Here is a 16,744-nt window from a genome sequence, read left to right as displayed (position 1 = left end):
TGTATTTCAGTAAAGTTTTTGATACAGTGCTATTTGGCAGAAATTAGAAGAATGATTGCAAAGTGGGTAAGGACCTGCAGAGGACAGCTGAGAGGGGACCAGTGTTGCTTCTGGTGAGGTTGCTTAATGCTTTCATGAGTGATGAAAGGGAAGGGGTTCACAGACCTGCTCACCTTGTCTTCCCAGTACCGCTGGGGAGCGCTTGGTGCCTCTCACAAAAGCTGGAAATCAGAGCAAAAAGGGCATTGCAGCCACTTCACTTGCCCAGACAGCTGCTGCATCCTGCCACATCCCAGAAATTTCCCAAAGGGTTTGCACAGCTCTGATACTTTAGCAGAAAGCTATCTTGATTCGAAGGCACTTTACTCCATCGCCTGCCTGGGTTCCGGGTCCCGGTCTCCAGCCCCAGTGACAACACTATATTTGTCAGCATTATATTTGTCTCCATTTGCTCTGACCTCAGGGGATCTCGAGCTGTGCTGGGCAGGAGCCGCGATGAAACACCACGCGCAGCACTTGGTGCTAGGCAGGCTCTGAGCACAACTGCCGAGAAAGCAATTAAAAATAACATTAGTGTGAATCGACAAATTTAGCATTGGGTTTGGTCTCAGTGGGATTTCACGGTGTGCGGCTGAACCATAGGCTTTTCTCCATGATAGGTCTATTTATTATAAATAGGGGAGCAGCAGAGATGTGCCTCCAGCCCCTTAAAAAGTGAGTGGTTACTTTTGAAGGACTATTTCACCAGAGTTTCATGCCACAGCTCCTATTAAATAATGTTTTTGGTCAGGTTGATGACAATCTTCCAGCATGTAAGCATCCTCAATGTCCGCCTGAGAGGAAACACTGACCTGAACGTAGCATTGATTTGCAACAGTGTGATGAGGAAAATAAAGTACCACTGCTGTTGCATGGAAATAAGCTGCCTTTTACTTTATAGGATGAAAATGTACAGGGTTAATGTCACTTTAATCAGGTTCATCATCTCACAGTGAAGGCCATTCACCAGTTCAGATAATTAAGGATCAAACTGGTTCTTGCTGAGGAAAAATTAAACATGTGGTTATTGGCCCCGGGGCAGCACAGCAGATGTGGAGCTGTTTTCTGGGAAAGGGCTGTTTCTTGACATAGCTTGATTCCTGGAAGAGAATTTGATTCAGTAACTTGATTTTTTTTTTTTTTACAAGATTTCCTCAGCTCCAGCCCTAGCAATGCAGAAGTGGATGTGATTTTACATCTGTCAATAGGGATTTTTTCACCCCTTCTGCTTTCCAGAATACAACTTCCTGCACCAACCATATCTAAAATCTGCTTCCCAGGTTTCAGTCCTCCCCAACCCCCTGGAGGGCTCTGTTCTGCCTTCCATCCCTCCTCGGGTACAGCAGTACCCAGGATGCCAGCTTGCAAAACCATGGGCAATTTCTCCCTGCATCCTCTGCTCCAGGTGTGAATACTTTCTTTCCTTTTCCGAACACCTATATGTGGTGCACATTATTCTGTGCTGTATAGAGCAGCTGAGTGTGCATGGGGAGGCAGAAAAAAAAACACACGAAAAGGCCCTTTACATGTCCACTCGTACCCACCGTGGCACTTAGGAGTCACATCAGTGTCCCGTGCAAATATATAGCTGGGAGGAAAGCCAAGAGACTCCAGTCTTGGTTGCTACAGTAACCCTTGCTCTACTGCTCTTGGCTTTTACACCAGGGAAAATCTTTCACTCTGTAAGTACCCAGCTCCATGGATGTGCCTGACACTGATAATATTTATGGTGGGGCTGTTTATTGCCAAGAATCAATGAAGAAGAGTCTCATAGGACCATCTTCTTGCTTCTGAATCTTCCCACAATTTCCAGCCTCTCCTTCACGCAACCAAAAACTCCGGTGAAGGTAAGTCCGAGGGAGCATTTCGAATCTAGAGCATCTCTCCTTTCCTTTACCCAGTTGCACTCATTCAGCAATGGGGTGAAGGGAGTACGTTGTAGTCACAAACATATATTATTTCTGTGATGCATGTTAGTGCATTGTAATGAATATGTGTTTTCTGATTGTGTGGTTTTGTTTTCTCCTTTGCTGTCACTGTGCTGTTTCCTTCTCTTCACTGAGAAAAAAAGGTTTCCCTCCTGCCTACCTCCAAAAAATAAATCTGAGCAATAGGAATGACAGAACTCATGTAATTCTTCCTTCTTTGCATGTTTCCAGGCTGATATCCTGAATTAGGGCTGATTCAAATTCCCATTGAGGTCAATGAGAGCCTTTTCACTGAAACAACAGCTTTATTTTGGAGGAGCTTTTTGGAAGGGCAGGCTCAAAGCCAGGCAAGTGCAAGTAGCATTCTCCATGGCTTCAGTGGAATAAGGACAGTTTAACCCTCCTGAGGACGAGTCAGATTCTTTGCAAGAATAACTATGTGTAAATGGTGACTGTTGCTGCATTTAGGTACATGTACAAAGACTGATTTTCTTAAGAGCTTTTATCTCTGTGTGTATGTATATATATATATGTATAAATATAAATTGTCCAGGAATATAAATTGGATCACTATAGGGAGAGCATATAAATTATAAAGTCAAAATATTTTCCAGTTAGAAAAAATAAGGGCTATTTCCCTTTGAGATGTTCTTTCTGTTGTTTCATATCCCAGTTGTGGAAATATTGCAAGTGTTTCATCAGGACCTCTCTGCCATCCCAAACATGAGTTCACCTGAGGAATTTCAGAGGGCTGAGTGAACTTTCACATTTTCTGACTGTATTCCTGCACATATATAACTCTCGTTTATTCAGTGCATTTGTTGATTAGCTGGGAATGATAGACAGTACTTGCAAATCCTCTTGGCGCAAGCGGATGGTACCTAAAGGGGTGGAACTACATGTGCCCAGGTCACAGGCTATTTTATGCATTTTTTTAGCACAGTACATAATTTTTGCAGATGATTAGGTAATTAATTTTTGTGGGATGCCTTATGTTGATTTTTGGACTAGATCAATGTAACATCTTTATTTTCAAATAAGGCCTTTCTGTCACCACACAGAAAAATGCATTGCCCTGCAACTACCAAACAGCTACCAATAATGGTGAAAATGTGGTGAAATCTAAGAGAATTATAAACTGGTCTTTAGCAACTAATTCCCCACAGACAACCTACTTTGTTTATGCGCTCTTGCTGTGGATACTCATTTTGCCAGGCTGCACCTCTGTGACACTGCCTCAGTTCCAAATTTTTCCACATTTCCATATTTTCCCATTTGGAAAATGTCCAAAGCAGACTTCTGAGAGCATGACCCCATCTCAGGGTCCAGCCAGCAATGCCGATGCCCTGCTGTGCAATCCACTGTCGTGCTCCCTTTGGCAATGACAGTGTAGCATGATGGCAACTACTAACTTGTTAATCATGGAACAATTTATCCGCACAAAAAAACCCAGTGAAACAGACATATTTGATTTCTAGATAGGACATTGAAATGAAGAGAGAAAGATTCAAGTTCTGGGTCTCCAGAGGTGCTTTGGGTGCCTGCTACCCACTGATTTGGGAAGCACTGGAATATTTCTGAGTCAGTGCGTGCAATGGTCAGATGCAGAGAGAGAGAGTCTCCATCTCCAGGAGAGGTGGCCCATGAGATGGAGATGCTAACAGCATATTGAGGGTGTGATTATCGCTCATGAAATGGAAGACAAGTTTCCTGTCCTAATAGGCACCTGGAGCCTTGCACTGGAGTGGCAGAAACAGCTGTAGAGTGCCCCCATGGTGCTGTGACCATGCTTTGATGAGGATCCTGCCCTGATGTGTCCTGCCACAGCAGTCAGGATTCATGGGAAAACAACAACCAGATGCATAGGCACGTTTTTCATCAAAGCAGTTACTTAATTTACTTTTTTTTTTTTTTTTCTTCAAACCCACTATGAGATAAAGCCATTCAGGTAGAAAAGCCGATTGTTCCCCTTGTAATGGAATTCAACTGAATTACAACCACCTACATATAAGAGATTTATGCTGAAACCCTCAGGACTGGAAAGCACTTCAGACCAATGTGGTCTCCTCAATCTGCATTAACACCCTTAGTGTTGGCTTGGGTGAAAAACCTCATATTGCCAGGGTAAAGATAAGTAGAGAAAATAATTTTTGACACTCTCAGCCCTCAGAAAGATGGTTCTCAAGCGGAAATTGAGATTTTGTCTCTTCCTCACTGAAAAAAAAAGTCAAGCAAACTGCAGCACAGCTATTCCCTTCTGTAATCCCATGGGCAAAAGTTGCCATCATAGTCATGGGCTTATTTTTCAGCTGGTGGGGAGGGCACTACCAAAACCGCACATGATGGCTGCTGCAGATACAAATCAGAAAGATATGTAGCCACAAATATTTGATATCTGTGATTATATAAGGAAGGTCATGAATATAAAGCATGGGAGAGCTCTGCCATTATGAATACGTTTCTGGGCTGTGAATATTATTTACCAGTCCTGTATTAGAGCAGCCTATGTCTACTAAAATCCCTTTGGATATGTTACCCTAGAGTCAGCTACTTTGCTCAGGGTGTGCAAGGTTTCCTTTTCCAGTGGCTTCGAGCTCAGCAGGATGGAAATATCTGACCTTGTGTAAGATTTTAAGATTGTATACTAATTCCATTTAAAACTCTTAGATTGTTTTATTACTTTAAAAGTCTGCCTTCTCTCCTTTTCACCAAAACTGGATAGAAAAGTAGAATACAATTTAGTTTGTATATTCAGCATCCAATTCATATAATATAATGTGATATGATATGATGGGATAAACTTTACTTCTTTATACACCCCATCAAAGAGGTCATTATAGAGAGGAGCTGTTTAACAGTGAGCAGATAGTTAAATATTACCCCAAACAGGGCACCCTATGCTTTTATTTCCCCAGGCAAATATTGCTCTGTTAAAGTGGGGAAGGATATTAGATGCAGCCTCCCAGGAGAGTTAGGATGAGAGAAAGATTTCAGTAATAAATTAAAGGCTCTTGGCAGTTTAAACACAAATAAATAAAAGCAAGTGCAATTACATTTAGGGTCTTCTGGAAAAAGCTCAACCAGCTTCAGCTCCTGCCAAGGTTGGAAAACTGCATTACAGTGTATAGGTGGAAAGCAATATCTTTTCCAAGGGCATTCCTGTTTGCACATTCACCCTTTGGTCACTAGCCTGGGCTGGGCTTTGCCCTTTGTTGCTTTTGGGATGGGTGCAGGCAGGGACATGGCAGAACATTATGGCTGCATTACCCAGAAGCCATGATTGCAGTTTATTGCCCCACCAAGCCTGAAATTGGCCCCAATGTCCTGGCACAGAGCTGAAATGCAAACAGACCCCTGGGTCAAGATCAGCCACTTTGTACCTTCAGCGCTCATGGAGTGAGCTTTGCCTTCTGGTGGCCTTGGGAACACCTGGAGAGGATGAGAACTCTTGTTTTTACTGTCTTGGGGAGCAAAAGGTGCAGGATGGGACCAAAAAGGAGAGCCATGCAAGAATGATGGCATGGGGTAGTGAGTTGGAATGAGAATCTGAAAGACACAGGAAGAAAATGGTCAATATCAGAGCTATGTTATAGGGAGAGGAGCTAAGAAAAGCTGACTACTGAAGTAGAGGAGAAGTGGGGTTTGCTCCGACTTGGTTAGAAAACACTCTCGTCTTAACAGGCACCCAAAATGAGCTGCAACAGATGCTAAGCTGCTTAACGTGTTTGCCCAAGGGAGCACAGCAAAAAGCTGCTTCTGGCATCATCTGTATTCCCAAATGACTCTGGGCATGGAGCACATCCAGGTTTGCTCAGATATTGCACAGTGATGGGTCTTTTTGGTATGGTTCCCACTAGGACTGCAGGTCTGACTGCTTGACTTTTGGCTTCACTTCGTCAAAATAAGGGACTCTTAGTCTGTGGGAAAAGAAGGGATTATTCCACACACAGTAAGATCCACCCAGGAATATGGACTCTCTCTTTGTACCAAACTGGATCTGCCCAGAGGAGCCTGGTGAGGGCAGGTAATCCATTCCCTTCAGTGCCTCTCATCTTGGGCATTGGTTCTCACTTGCGGCGTCAAACTCTTGGGATGACAAAGAGCCAAATTTTGATATGCGAATGGAGCTGCGTAATGGGTTACTACAGGTATCACTGTTCTGATTTATTACCTCTGCTAATTATCCCAACAAATCAGTGTTTGAATGAAACTTGCTGTTGATACCAAAAGTGAAAGATTGGAACTATTGTTGGGGAACTAACGGAAAAGAATCCAGCTGTATATGAGAGACTTAATAGGACTTAGCTTGGCAAAATGCAAGCAAAATTTGTAGATACAAAAGTAGTATAAAACACAGCAAAACGATGGAGCTCCTTATGTGTTAGCACTCCGTAGTCATCATTTCGTCAACAGCCTCTTCGACACCATGGCATCCTCGGACACTACTTCTGGGCAAAGACCAAAGAAGACACACTCCTGTCCCAGTGTTTTCTTATAATCTGTGAAATTAACTGTGATAAAAAAAGTACACAGAAATGAGAGAGCAAATTAAGCAAAGGCAGTGCTGAAGTTCTTGTGTATATTCATTGGGACAACGGGGCTGCCGGTGCAAATTACAGTGCCAAAATCTCCCTGCTTTTCAGAAACAGTGCAAAAAACTTCTCAGATTGAAAGTATGCAACATTTCTTCCCCATGTTTCCAAACAGATAGTAAGCTAATAACTGGAGGGAAAAAAATATTATATATATATATCTATATATACATATATAACCCTGAGTGCATTCAGGCAGTTATTGAAACAGTGAAATACCCTCATCATCACAGTCCAGGCTAGTCCCTGCAGAGAGCATGAAATGCGTGAAAATGGGAAGCAGCCTCTGCTTTAATAACAACCAGGTTTTGCATTCATGTTGAGTCAGTGCTGTTGGTTTGCTTGCTCACTACAGCTCTCCTGCTCCACCCTTCTGCTATTTTGTTTCCCTTTTTTTTTTTTTTTTTTTTTTTTCCGGCTTTTGTAATCTGACAGAGGCGGTGAAAGCAAGTTGAGGGAAAAGACATTCCCCTGAAGAGGAGCAGAACAGTCCTCAAGCCCTGCCTGCGCTAGGGAAAGGACAGCCAGCCACGCCACTTGCTTCAGCCTAAACCCACCCCCAGCTCCAGAGAGACACTGGCGGGTGGACTGGTTTTCCAGGTAAGCTTTTTTTTTTTAAACCCCGAATCTTGGTAGCTGAGCACTCTCTAACCAGGAAGTTAAATCTGTTTGAAGACAAAACACTGCAGAAAATGGTGTAATGACAGAGTGCGGAATGCTCAGCTGTTCGGTGTAATAGATACACTGGTTTATTTACTCAGTTATCAGCCTCAATCAGATTGATTGGTCATTTGTGCCATCTGACTTATTCCAGATACCACTGTTGAGAGGGCCTTATAAACACCCTCAGGAGATGGACAGGCAGAAAACCCCACACCAATGTTTTCCCTTTAAGTAAAAGTTACTATGTGTGTTTCGTCTGCTGTGGCAAAATGAAAGGATGGGGGAAAGGAAAGGAAAAACATCTCCTTGCCTGTGATGCTGGTTTAAAGCTCACATGGCAAGAACTAAGTTTTCTGCCAAGTTTTCAAAAACGAGTAGAGTTGTCATTCTGGGGCTTTGGGAAGAAGCTTGGGAACAAGAAAAATCTGAACAAAGAGAATCCCCCAAATAATCATCTGATGGTCTTAACCCAACGGCCTTCTTGTTGGATGTTGGAGATGTGGTGGTGACCATGATACAATAGTTACAGATTGTTGTAGTGCCAAAGTCCCGAAGGTTAGGAGATGTGGATGACCAAACAGGTCACTCTGCTGCTGCCAGGATATTATGCCAAATGGAATTTTTTTTACTTTTGTTGCTTTGTTTATGTACTGAAAGTATCTTTCCAAAATTCCCGTGTAATTTGGGGTGTAACATTTTTCATCAGATTGAGAATTTAATCCTGTTGGAACAGTTGAATATTTTTCCTATGATTTTACCTTAAGAACTGGATAGTGGAACTTGGGAACGTTGTGGGACTTCTCGGGCCAATAATTTGAACAGCATCGCTCCACAGTCAGAGATGTCTGAGATTTAGCAGTGTCCGGGGAGCAATAACAAAAGTATTTGGCTACATAAAAATTCCTGTCTTGTTTCCTTACCACCACTCAAGCTGCTTTCTACTCTCGCGCTTGTGAAACAGCCTCCCGCCTAGCTGGGGAGCGCAATGCCTGGTCCCTTACCCCTGGGCACGCACCCACCAATGGGGAGACTGTGACTTGAAGGAGCAAATGCACCCAAAAATCGTGTCAGAAAATGTGAGGCCCCCTGAAAACGTGTAGTATTGGCCCAAACCTTGTTTTCCTCCTGCTGCTGGTGTAGGGCTGTGATTAGCAGAGCCCTGCTGCCGGGTTGTAGATCACAGCAGATGCAGCAAAAAACCCTCCCGCAGCCTTTGCTGCCCTAAAAAACTCCTCTGCGCTCCAGGTCATGTCTGCTATCACTGACATGGAGAGCAGAAGCAGGTAAGACCAGTCGGTGCTGGGTTGCCTAAATAATGAAGGGAATACCACAGCAGATTTATTTCAGATTGGTTGCAAAGGAGGCTCTGGATCGCTCTGCAAGAGTGGGAGGCTTTGTTTTCTCCTTCTGCTTCGCTGAGTCAAACCACAAGTAAATCAGTTCAGACTGGAAAAGTGTGAGTTCCTGTAATTTCTAGTGGGGAAACAGTGCTGCTACTGTTTCTGTTCCTTCCTACGGAGATTTGTAGCTTTGCTGGGCAGGAACTCTCTGCTGAAATGTGCTTAGCACAGCTGGAGCCTCTTGTCACAGCTGTAAAAGAAACAATTAAAAATAACATTTGTGCTCATCAGCAGTGTCCCATTGGCTTCTCTCAGCGCTAATACTCACTCTCAGCTGCCTTTGATAGGGCCATTAGTCAAATCCGGCTCCTCTTCTGAGCAGGCTGCCCGTACTGATGAGTACCCTGTTATAACGGATGGGAAAGATCCTTCTATCCCTTCTGACACAATCTGTGGGGTTTTTTCACCCTTTTCTCAGAGGCAGCATGGACATCAAGGAGTATTTCGACAGAATTTCTTACCAGGGCTCCTATGATAAACCGGACCTGGCCACCTTGACAGATATATTCCAGCACCACATCCGAGCAGTCCCCTTTGAAAACCTCAGCATCCACTGTGGGGAAAGCATTGAGCTGGACCTGGAAGCGACTTACAAGAAGATAGTGAGGAAGAGACGTGGGGGCTGGTGCATGGAAAACAATCACCTTTTATCTTGGGTCTTAAAAACCCTCGGCTACAATGTCACCCTTCTGGGATCAAGAGTTTATGTCCCAGAGTACGATGCATATGCGGAAGAAATCGATCACCTGCTGTTAAAAGTGGTGCTTGACGACAAATCCTACATTGTGGATGGTGGGTTTGGGATGGCCTACCAGATGTGGCAGCCAATGGAGCTGGTTTCAGGGACAGACCAGCCGCAGATTCCGGGGGTGTTTCGCTTCCTGGAGGACAGTGGAGTCTGGTACCTTGAGAAGGTGAAAAGGAAGCAGTGGGTTCCCAACCAAAGTGTCTCCACTTCCCATAATGTAGAAAAAGAAGTTTGCCGGCGAGTTTATCTCTTTACCCTTCAGCCACGAGACATTGAAGAGTTCAGAGCTAGCAATACCCACTTGCAGACAGCACCAGACTCTCTGTTTGTGATGAAGTCTATCTGTAGCCTGCAAACCTCCAACGGTGTCTGGGCTCTGGTGGGGTGGAAACTCACTGAGATAAAGTACAATTACAAGGATAATATGGATCTGATGGAAATTAGAATCCTTGCAGATGAAGAAATGGAAAAAACACTGAAGGAGAAATTCAATATAACACTAGACAACAAATTTGTACCCATCAATACAAGCAGATTGTCTCTGTTTTAACTCACTGCCTGAATTATAATTCAATCCAGCGGCATTACATGCAATCCTTCCCCCTGTTTCTGACAAGCATCTAAAGGTTAAGCTTTCTCTTTCCATCTACACTAGTGTAAGGCAGAATGTATTAGCATGAATCTGGAAAAGAAATTGATTTTCACAACTGCTACTGCATCTCTTTTTGGTTTGGGTACAAATAATTTCTTCCTAGCTCAATCAAATCACTCCCCTTCCATTTGTGCTTAGCTGGAAGCACACTCTGCTCATTCCCCACTCCTTTCATCTCTTAAAAGCTTTTCCAAATACATCCAGAGTAGCAAGGCAGAAGGATGGAGCTGTATGTCTTTTTCTTTATTACTTTGTGCTGCCACCTGGGGAAAATCATATCCACCTCTTAAATGAATATCATATTATTTTTGGAATTTAATAGCCAGAAAAACAAAGACATCCAGTGCCAAGTTTGCTACAGTAATCCATAACCCTGGCCTTTTTGCTCTTGCATTCACAACACTTTCTCAGGTGGGCAGCTGGGCAGTCCCATCTCTGTGCAGCACTGTGCAAATGCTCATGGACTGGCTATTCATGATCTAAATATCATGATGAGAAATATTAGAGCATTTTTAGTCTGTCTTGTTTCAGACTGTACAGAACTCCCGTTCTTTCAGTGGCATAACCAAACAGAGTATTTCTTTGAACTGGAAGCATCTCCCATCTACTCAGCATGTTTCTGCCCATCAGCGAACTGCTGGGAATACATGCTCATCTTGCAAGATCCATATCAAGTGATATTGCACATTAATTATCATGGCTGAACTCAAAAACATGCACAGAATTATTTTTCTGAAATTTATCTGTTCTACCGAAGGATGTGTTTGCAGTGATACTAATTATATTGATATAAGGAGAAAGGATGAATCTTAATCAGATACCTAAAGGCTAAGATTTTTAGCATGAGCAATTACTCAAATGTAATCACTTTGCCCTTTGAGATGATGCTTGATGTTCCTTTATGTACAAATCATGGAAGCATTACAACTATGCATTTATAATTAAGTAAATTATATAAGTGAATTACAATTAAATAAAAAATCAAGAATATTGGAGTAGTATTCAGCTAGTTTTCCCCAAATTACAACATGTATCACCAAAGTAAAAAAGTCTATTAATCACTACGGTTGTCTTGATTATTTGTATGTGCTAATATTTTGCAGCTAAGACTTTTAAAAATGCAGTAACTCACTGGCCCTTTTTCATTTGTTATGTAATATGTGCAGCTTTCTATAACCAGCAATTTATAGTTAATAAAAGCTATTCTGCACAATCACATTACAGAATCATAGAATCATTAATGCTGGAACAGACTCCTAAGATCACCCGGTGCAGCCTCACCATGCCTACTAAACCATGTCATGATGTGCCACATCTACATGTTCTTTGAACGCCTCCAGTGACTTCATCACTTCCTCGGTATTCTTGGGCGGATCAGGTCTGGTCCCATAGGCCTATGAGTGTCCAGATGGCGTAGCTGGTCATGGACTAATTCCTCTTGAGGTGGAAGAGGCTTTTCATCTCAGATCGCACGAGTTTCCTTTTCCCTCATCACTAATTTTAGAGGCAAATCCTTAAAAGCATAGCAGGCTCAGGAAGCCCAGTACTCTGCAGGAGCAGAATTCTTGGTGCCAAAGGACAGGGCTTCTCTTTGAACCCAAGGGGATTTAGACAGCTAAATGACTTTGCATATCTGACCTTATTGCTTTAGGGCTCTAGGGTCAGCCACAAAGAATAGCTCAATATGTTGTGATTAATTCAACAGTTGCTATCCCCAACAAAGAAACAGTGACTTACTTCTTGGCTGGGTTTACTATCTTTTTATCATGAGTCACTTCCTATAGAGCTCCAGGCCACATGTGTGTCAATAATGTAAAATCCATATAAAAATTTGCACTATTGCTTTACTGCTTCAGCATGGTTGCAGCTACCAAGGTGCTCCAGGAACTGAAGCACCTGAGTGACCTGCAGGGTTGAGGACAGGTTTATAACCACTTGTATAAATTGCTTGCACTCCCTATTTTCTCCTTTGCATTCCTGAAGGGCTTCAGGTCTCAATCAGTAACGTGGGAGGTTTAAATCTACTCAATATTGGATCATTTTCAGGCTTTTCCAGACACCTAACACAATGAATTGCGTAACAGAGCTTTCTACGCATGTATCAGTACAATTAAACTAACGAGCCCATCAGAATATAGATATTACAAAAGAAGAAACTCTCTCCCCTGTTTATCTGTTCCACTGGAGGATAGTGCCGTCCCTGCCAGGCAGTAAAGGCAGCCTGGACCTTTAAGAGCAGCAGTTCCCAGCACAACACTTCCTGGGAACTTTGGAGCAAACCAGGGCAGAGGGCCCTGCTGGCTGAGAGGTAAGCACTCGAGCATCTGATCTTTACCTTCATCCTGCAGCTGTGGGTCAGTCTGTTTGGAAAATCCCACCGCGCTGGGTCTGCGTAGCACATGCTTAGCACTGTAGGCGTATAAAAAAAGTAGAAATTACAGCAAACCCAGGGCTGACAGCGTGCGTTACATTGCAAGGACGTTGTCCAAGTACAAAGATCAAGTGCGCAAGATTTAAACTAACCCCTTTATGCTGAGCTACTGTATGAAAAACCCAGCTACTGCCTCACAGCATGGCTTAAAATCAAACAAATGGTATAGGCATGTGTAAAAGGATCCAACCCTGGAAGCCCCTAATGAATTTTAGCAGAGAAGAACTGTTCCTAATATTCAGCCTAATTATGAAAGGATACAGTGATCCCCAGGGATGCTTGCAGACAGGCAGAACTAACGTCTGAATCTCGCTACCCACCAAGCTGCTCCTGTGAACACGCACAAACGCTGAATGAAGCTCGGCTGCTGCAGAAACAAAAGTAAATAAGGCTGAGATTGGGATTGGGGCTTAGATATTTGGTAACCCAGTTTTGGAACACAAACTGTCCCCTGGGTAAGGGCTTGCTTACTGCTATAGCTCCATTTCCAGCATGGTGGGAACGGTTATGCCAAGAGGAAAACCTTGAAGGAATTAAACAATGGTTTACATGAATGCTCCCTAACGCCAGTGATTTTGCAGCTTTAGAATACTTAAACTTCTCTAAGGATTCATTGAGATCAGAGGCCATTTTGTCAGCCACCACGAGGCTGTCTCTACTACATAAACTTCAAATTGATGATGCCAGTGAAGGAACAACTGGGGAAACTGAGGCATGGGCTGCAAATTTCCCAGAACATTTTCCTAATGCCTCATTTCCAGCCCCTCATGGAGGCTTTTGATGGATGTGCCGGTTTGGGCTTGGGTATGGTTAATTTTCTTCATAGTAGCTAATATGGGGCTATGTTTTAGTTACTTTGGAAGACAAACAGCATCGCACTGAAAGCGATCCCCCTTTTTTCTTCTTCTCCCAGCTTTATATTGCTGAGCATGACATCTTATGGCATGGAATACCCCTTTGGTCAGTTGGGGTCAGCTGTCCTGGCTGTGCCCCCTTCAAACTTCTTGTGCACCCCCAGCCTTCTCGCTGGTGGGGTGAGGTGAGAAGTAGGAAAGCCTTGACTCCGTCAGCACTGTTCAGCAATAATCAAAACATTCCTGGATATATCAATGCTGTTTTCAACACAAATCCAAAATGCAGCCCCGTACCAGCTACTGTGAAGAAAATTAACTCTTTCTCAGCCCACACCATCACAACGGGGAGGTTGCTTATGGCTGGATGAGGGGAGATGCATTTACCCTATGGCCAGAGTGACGGGGGTAGCCAGACGCAGGCGATGGGTTATAGGAAGGACAACAGGTCCATTGCTGGCCTGGAGCAGGAACTGATAAGCTCTTGCTTGAAAGCAAATTTCAATCTTATCAGACCCACTGGGCTAACAGACGCGCTTAGGTCCCTCCTGGGCACAGAGGTTCAGCTCGACACCAATCACAACAAAAAGATATTTCCATCTGGCTATTCAAAATGGCTAAAAGTGAGAATAGAAAGAAAAAAAAAAAAGAGGCAGAGCACCTCGGAATGAGCTTGCCAGCATACAGATGTGCTGTCTGTTGGGGACAGAATGGCTTTCTACAACCAGCGTTTCCAAGGAGATCCTGCCAGAGATGAGTGCCCTTGTCCTAAAAAGGGATGAAAAAACTCCATAAAATGCAATATCAAAGGCACATTACTGTGTTTTTTATGTAGTCTCTTTGAGTCCTTTTGAAGTGAAAATGTTTCTCTCTTATTCCCTTATTGGATATTCCTTTATTTTAGTAAACTTTCCTGTAGTTTTGCATCAGCCTGTCTGAATCCCCGTACCAGTGCACATCAGGAGCAATACAACTAAGTCAAGTCAGTTGTGCTACTGGCATCAATGTTGGGCTTAAATCTAGAGATTAGGTCACCTCATGTTCTCACCTACTGGAGTGGGTGTATTTCCACCTACATATTTGAGGTGGGATTTTCAAAAGATCTCAGCACTTGCTTGAGCACTGGCATAGACATTGGGTCAAACTGCTGGTCACTCCTCGGGCAGCAGTTGGACCAAAGCTGAGAATAGACATAGGAAGATAATCTCTCCCATCCCATAGACATCAAATCATCTATGGAAAATCCTCCTAGGGAATGCGTGACCAATTTCAAGGGGCAAGAAATCCTCAGACATTTTGGAAAGGACTACAGTCCTTAGCAGATTGTTGAAAACAATTCTGGAAAACAAATATCCTTGCATGGAAAAAAGCCAAATTAAATCTAAATTAAAGGCAAAATAAATCCTTGCACATACCAGATGAATCAGTGGATTAGAAGTGTTACAGGGAACCTTTTGCCTCTTGGCCATGCAGCCAGTATCAGTGACAGTCTCTTTCTGCTAATGAAAGGGAAGGGGATCAGAGACATGAAGACACAAAATATACCCAATAATTTGAGCTGAAATTAAGGTCTTTGGTTGATAAAAGATAGTAAAAGAAACCAAAAGCCGATGAACACGCCTCAAATGTATTTTTAGTAATTAGCAATTCCTCTGTCCCTTAGGTTAGAAAAACTAACAGTTTCTTCCTTTCAACAGCCAGGGTCAAAGCTCTGTCTGAACTCCACAGGGAAACTAAAGAGATTAAGAAAACAACAATCACGGAAGCTTGCCTAAAATGGTGACACACTGAGATGTTAATCCCAGTTAGCTGAAGCCATGAATGCAAAACCTTCCAGTTAAATTGACTGTGGGATAAGTAAGGAATTGCTTACCTGTTATGAAAAAGAAACAGTAAGAAACTGCTGTGACTTTTAGGCCAGTATGGTCGAGCAGATTTTCTGCAAATCCATTTTATAAGCTTTCTGTCACATGGGATCCTCATCCAGAGCCAGAGATTCTGTTATGCCGTGTGCCCTGTCTTCCCCTAGGAAAGACATTCACCTGGGTTGAAGGCTACATTTGAGTGAGAGAAAGCATTATTGTCACCTGCTCCTATCCTCACATCTTTTTTTTAAGAAATACAGATGACACAGGCAGGTCCAGCTTGTATTTATCTCCTATCAAGGGCACAGGTTTCTTTCAAATCCATGATACAATGGCCTAGCCTACGCTTGCAGGCTAGTTAACCTTTGCTACAGAAATAGGAGCGAACCCCTTGAGAGCGGCACAACAGTAACTGGCTATTTTTCTGCTCACACAGGCAAAATGAACATTCAGGAGTATTTTGCAAGAATTTCTTACAATGATTCCCATAAGGATGCAGACTTGCAAACCTTAACAGTCATCTTCCAGCATCACATCCACGCAATTCCTTTTGAAAACCTCAGCATGCATTGCGGGGAGACCATTGAACTGGATTTACAATCTACTTACAACAAGATTGTGAGAAAGAAACGTGGTGGATGGTGCCTGGAAAGCAATCACCTTTTATTTTGGGCCTTGCAGGAATTAGGGTATGATGTCTGTATTCTTGGAGGAAACAGTTATGATCCAGCAGAGAAGGCATACACTGCTGAGATGAATCACATCCTAATGAAGGTGGTGATCAAGGGAAATTCCTACATAGTAGATGCTGGTTTTGGTGGTCCCTACCAGGCATGGGAGCCATTGCTGTTGATTTCTGGGAAGGATCAGCCCCAGATCCCCGGCATATTCCGCTTTATGGAAGACAATGGCACCTGGTACTTTGAGAAAGTGAAAAGGAAGCATTATATTCCTGAGCAAAGCATCCCTTTGGCTGGTACTCCAGAACTGGGGAATATCAGAAAAATATATACATTCACTCTCGAGCCACGGCATATAAATGACTTTCAGGAGTTGAATGGATACCTACAAGTGTCTCCAGATAACATACTTCAGAAGAAGTCAATTTGCAGTCTCCAGACTACTAAAGGGCTTTATGCCTTAGTTGGATGGACCTTCACTGAAGTGATGTATAACTACAAGGAGGACATGGACCTGATACAGATCACAACGCTTACAGATGAAGAGGTTGAGAAGACACTGAAAGACAAATTCAACATAGTGCTGGAGAACAAACTCACACCAGTAAACGTTCGTGGATTGCCACCTAATATAGTGGATAGAATCTAATTCTAATGCTGTGCTAGATGGTTCTTTAAATATCCAATATAAAAAATTCTAAAATTAACATTAGCTACATTAATGCGATTCTAAAGTTGAGCTAGTCAGATGAACAAAAAGCTTGGTAAATTCAAATACGTTGCAAATTAAATATATATACCAATTGCAATTTTTTTTCTTGAGCATCTCCTCCTTTAGAAACTGAGACATCTTACTACCTCTAATTTGCTCATATGGAAATTGCTTTTTGACTCC

General features: G+C 42.9%; 3 protein-coding genes across 8 annotated transcripts; 2 read left to right on the top strand and 1 right to left on the bottom strand.

Annotated features, from left to right (window-relative positions):
* The first annotated feature begins 7,018 nt into the window (after positions 1–7,018).
* Positions 7,019–11,239, top strand: LOC104059382 (arylamine N-acetyltransferase, pineal gland isozyme NAT-3). The gene is made up of 2 exons (XM_054078342.1): positions 7,019–7,159; positions 9,041–11,239. The coding sequence occupies exon 2, from the start codon at positions 9,048–9,050 to the stop codon at positions 9,918–9,920; it is 873 nt and encodes a 290-aa protein (XP_053934317.1). The 5' UTR covers positions 7,019–7,159; positions 9,041–9,047; the 3' UTR covers positions 9,921–11,239.
* On the top strand, positions 7,021–16,509 carry LOC104059383 (arylamine N-acetyltransferase, liver isozyme). Of its 2 annotated transcripts, none has more exons than XM_009561050.2 (2): positions 7,021–7,159; positions 15,606–16,509. In XM_009561050.2, exon 2 carries the CDS (start codon positions 15,611–15,613, stop codon positions 16,496–16,498), a length of 888 nt encoding a protein of 295 aa, XP_009559345.2. In that variant the 5' UTR covers positions 7,021–7,159; positions 15,606–15,610; the 3' UTR covers positions 16,499–16,509. The 2 variants fall into 2 exon arrangements, with proteins under 2 accessions (XP_009559345.2, XP_053934319.1); XM_054078344.1 differs by lacking the exon at positions 7,021–7,159 and adding an exon at positions 12,192–12,330.
* LOC128853453 (uncharacterized) lies at positions 11,279–15,597 on the bottom strand. Of its 5 annotated transcripts, none has more exons than XM_054078347.1 (5): positions 15,178–15,597; positions 14,720–14,803; positions 13,966–14,072; positions 12,774–12,976; positions 12,133–12,431 (listed from the first exon to the last, which is right to left on the bottom strand). In XM_054078347.1, the coding sequence occupies exons 2-5, from the start codon at positions 14,771–14,773 to the stop codon at positions 12,133–12,135; spliced, it is 663 nt and encodes a 220-aa protein (XP_053934322.1). In that variant the 5' UTR covers positions 14,774–14,803; positions 15,178–15,597. The 5 variants fall into 5 exon arrangements, 4 of the variants coding, with proteins under 4 accessions (XP_053934324.1, XP_053934322.1, XP_053934321.1 ...); XM_054078346.1 differs by having other exon boundaries at positions 14,720–14,800; XM_054078349.1 differs by lacking the exon at positions 12,774–12,976 and adding an exon at positions 11,279–11,416 and having other exon boundaries at positions 12,358–12,431; positions 14,720–15,597.
* Positions 16,510–16,744: the final 235 nt, after the last annotated feature.

This window comes from Cuculus canorus, chromosome 13 (genome assembly GCF_017976375.1).
Source record: "Cuculus canorus isolate bCucCan1 chromosome 13, bCucCan1.pri, whole genome shotgun sequence".
Classification (NCBI taxonomy): Eukaryota; Metazoa; Chordata; class Aves; order Cuculiformes; family Cuculidae; genus Cuculus; species Cuculus canorus.
This window is presented reverse-complemented; position numbering and strand designations above follow the sequence as displayed.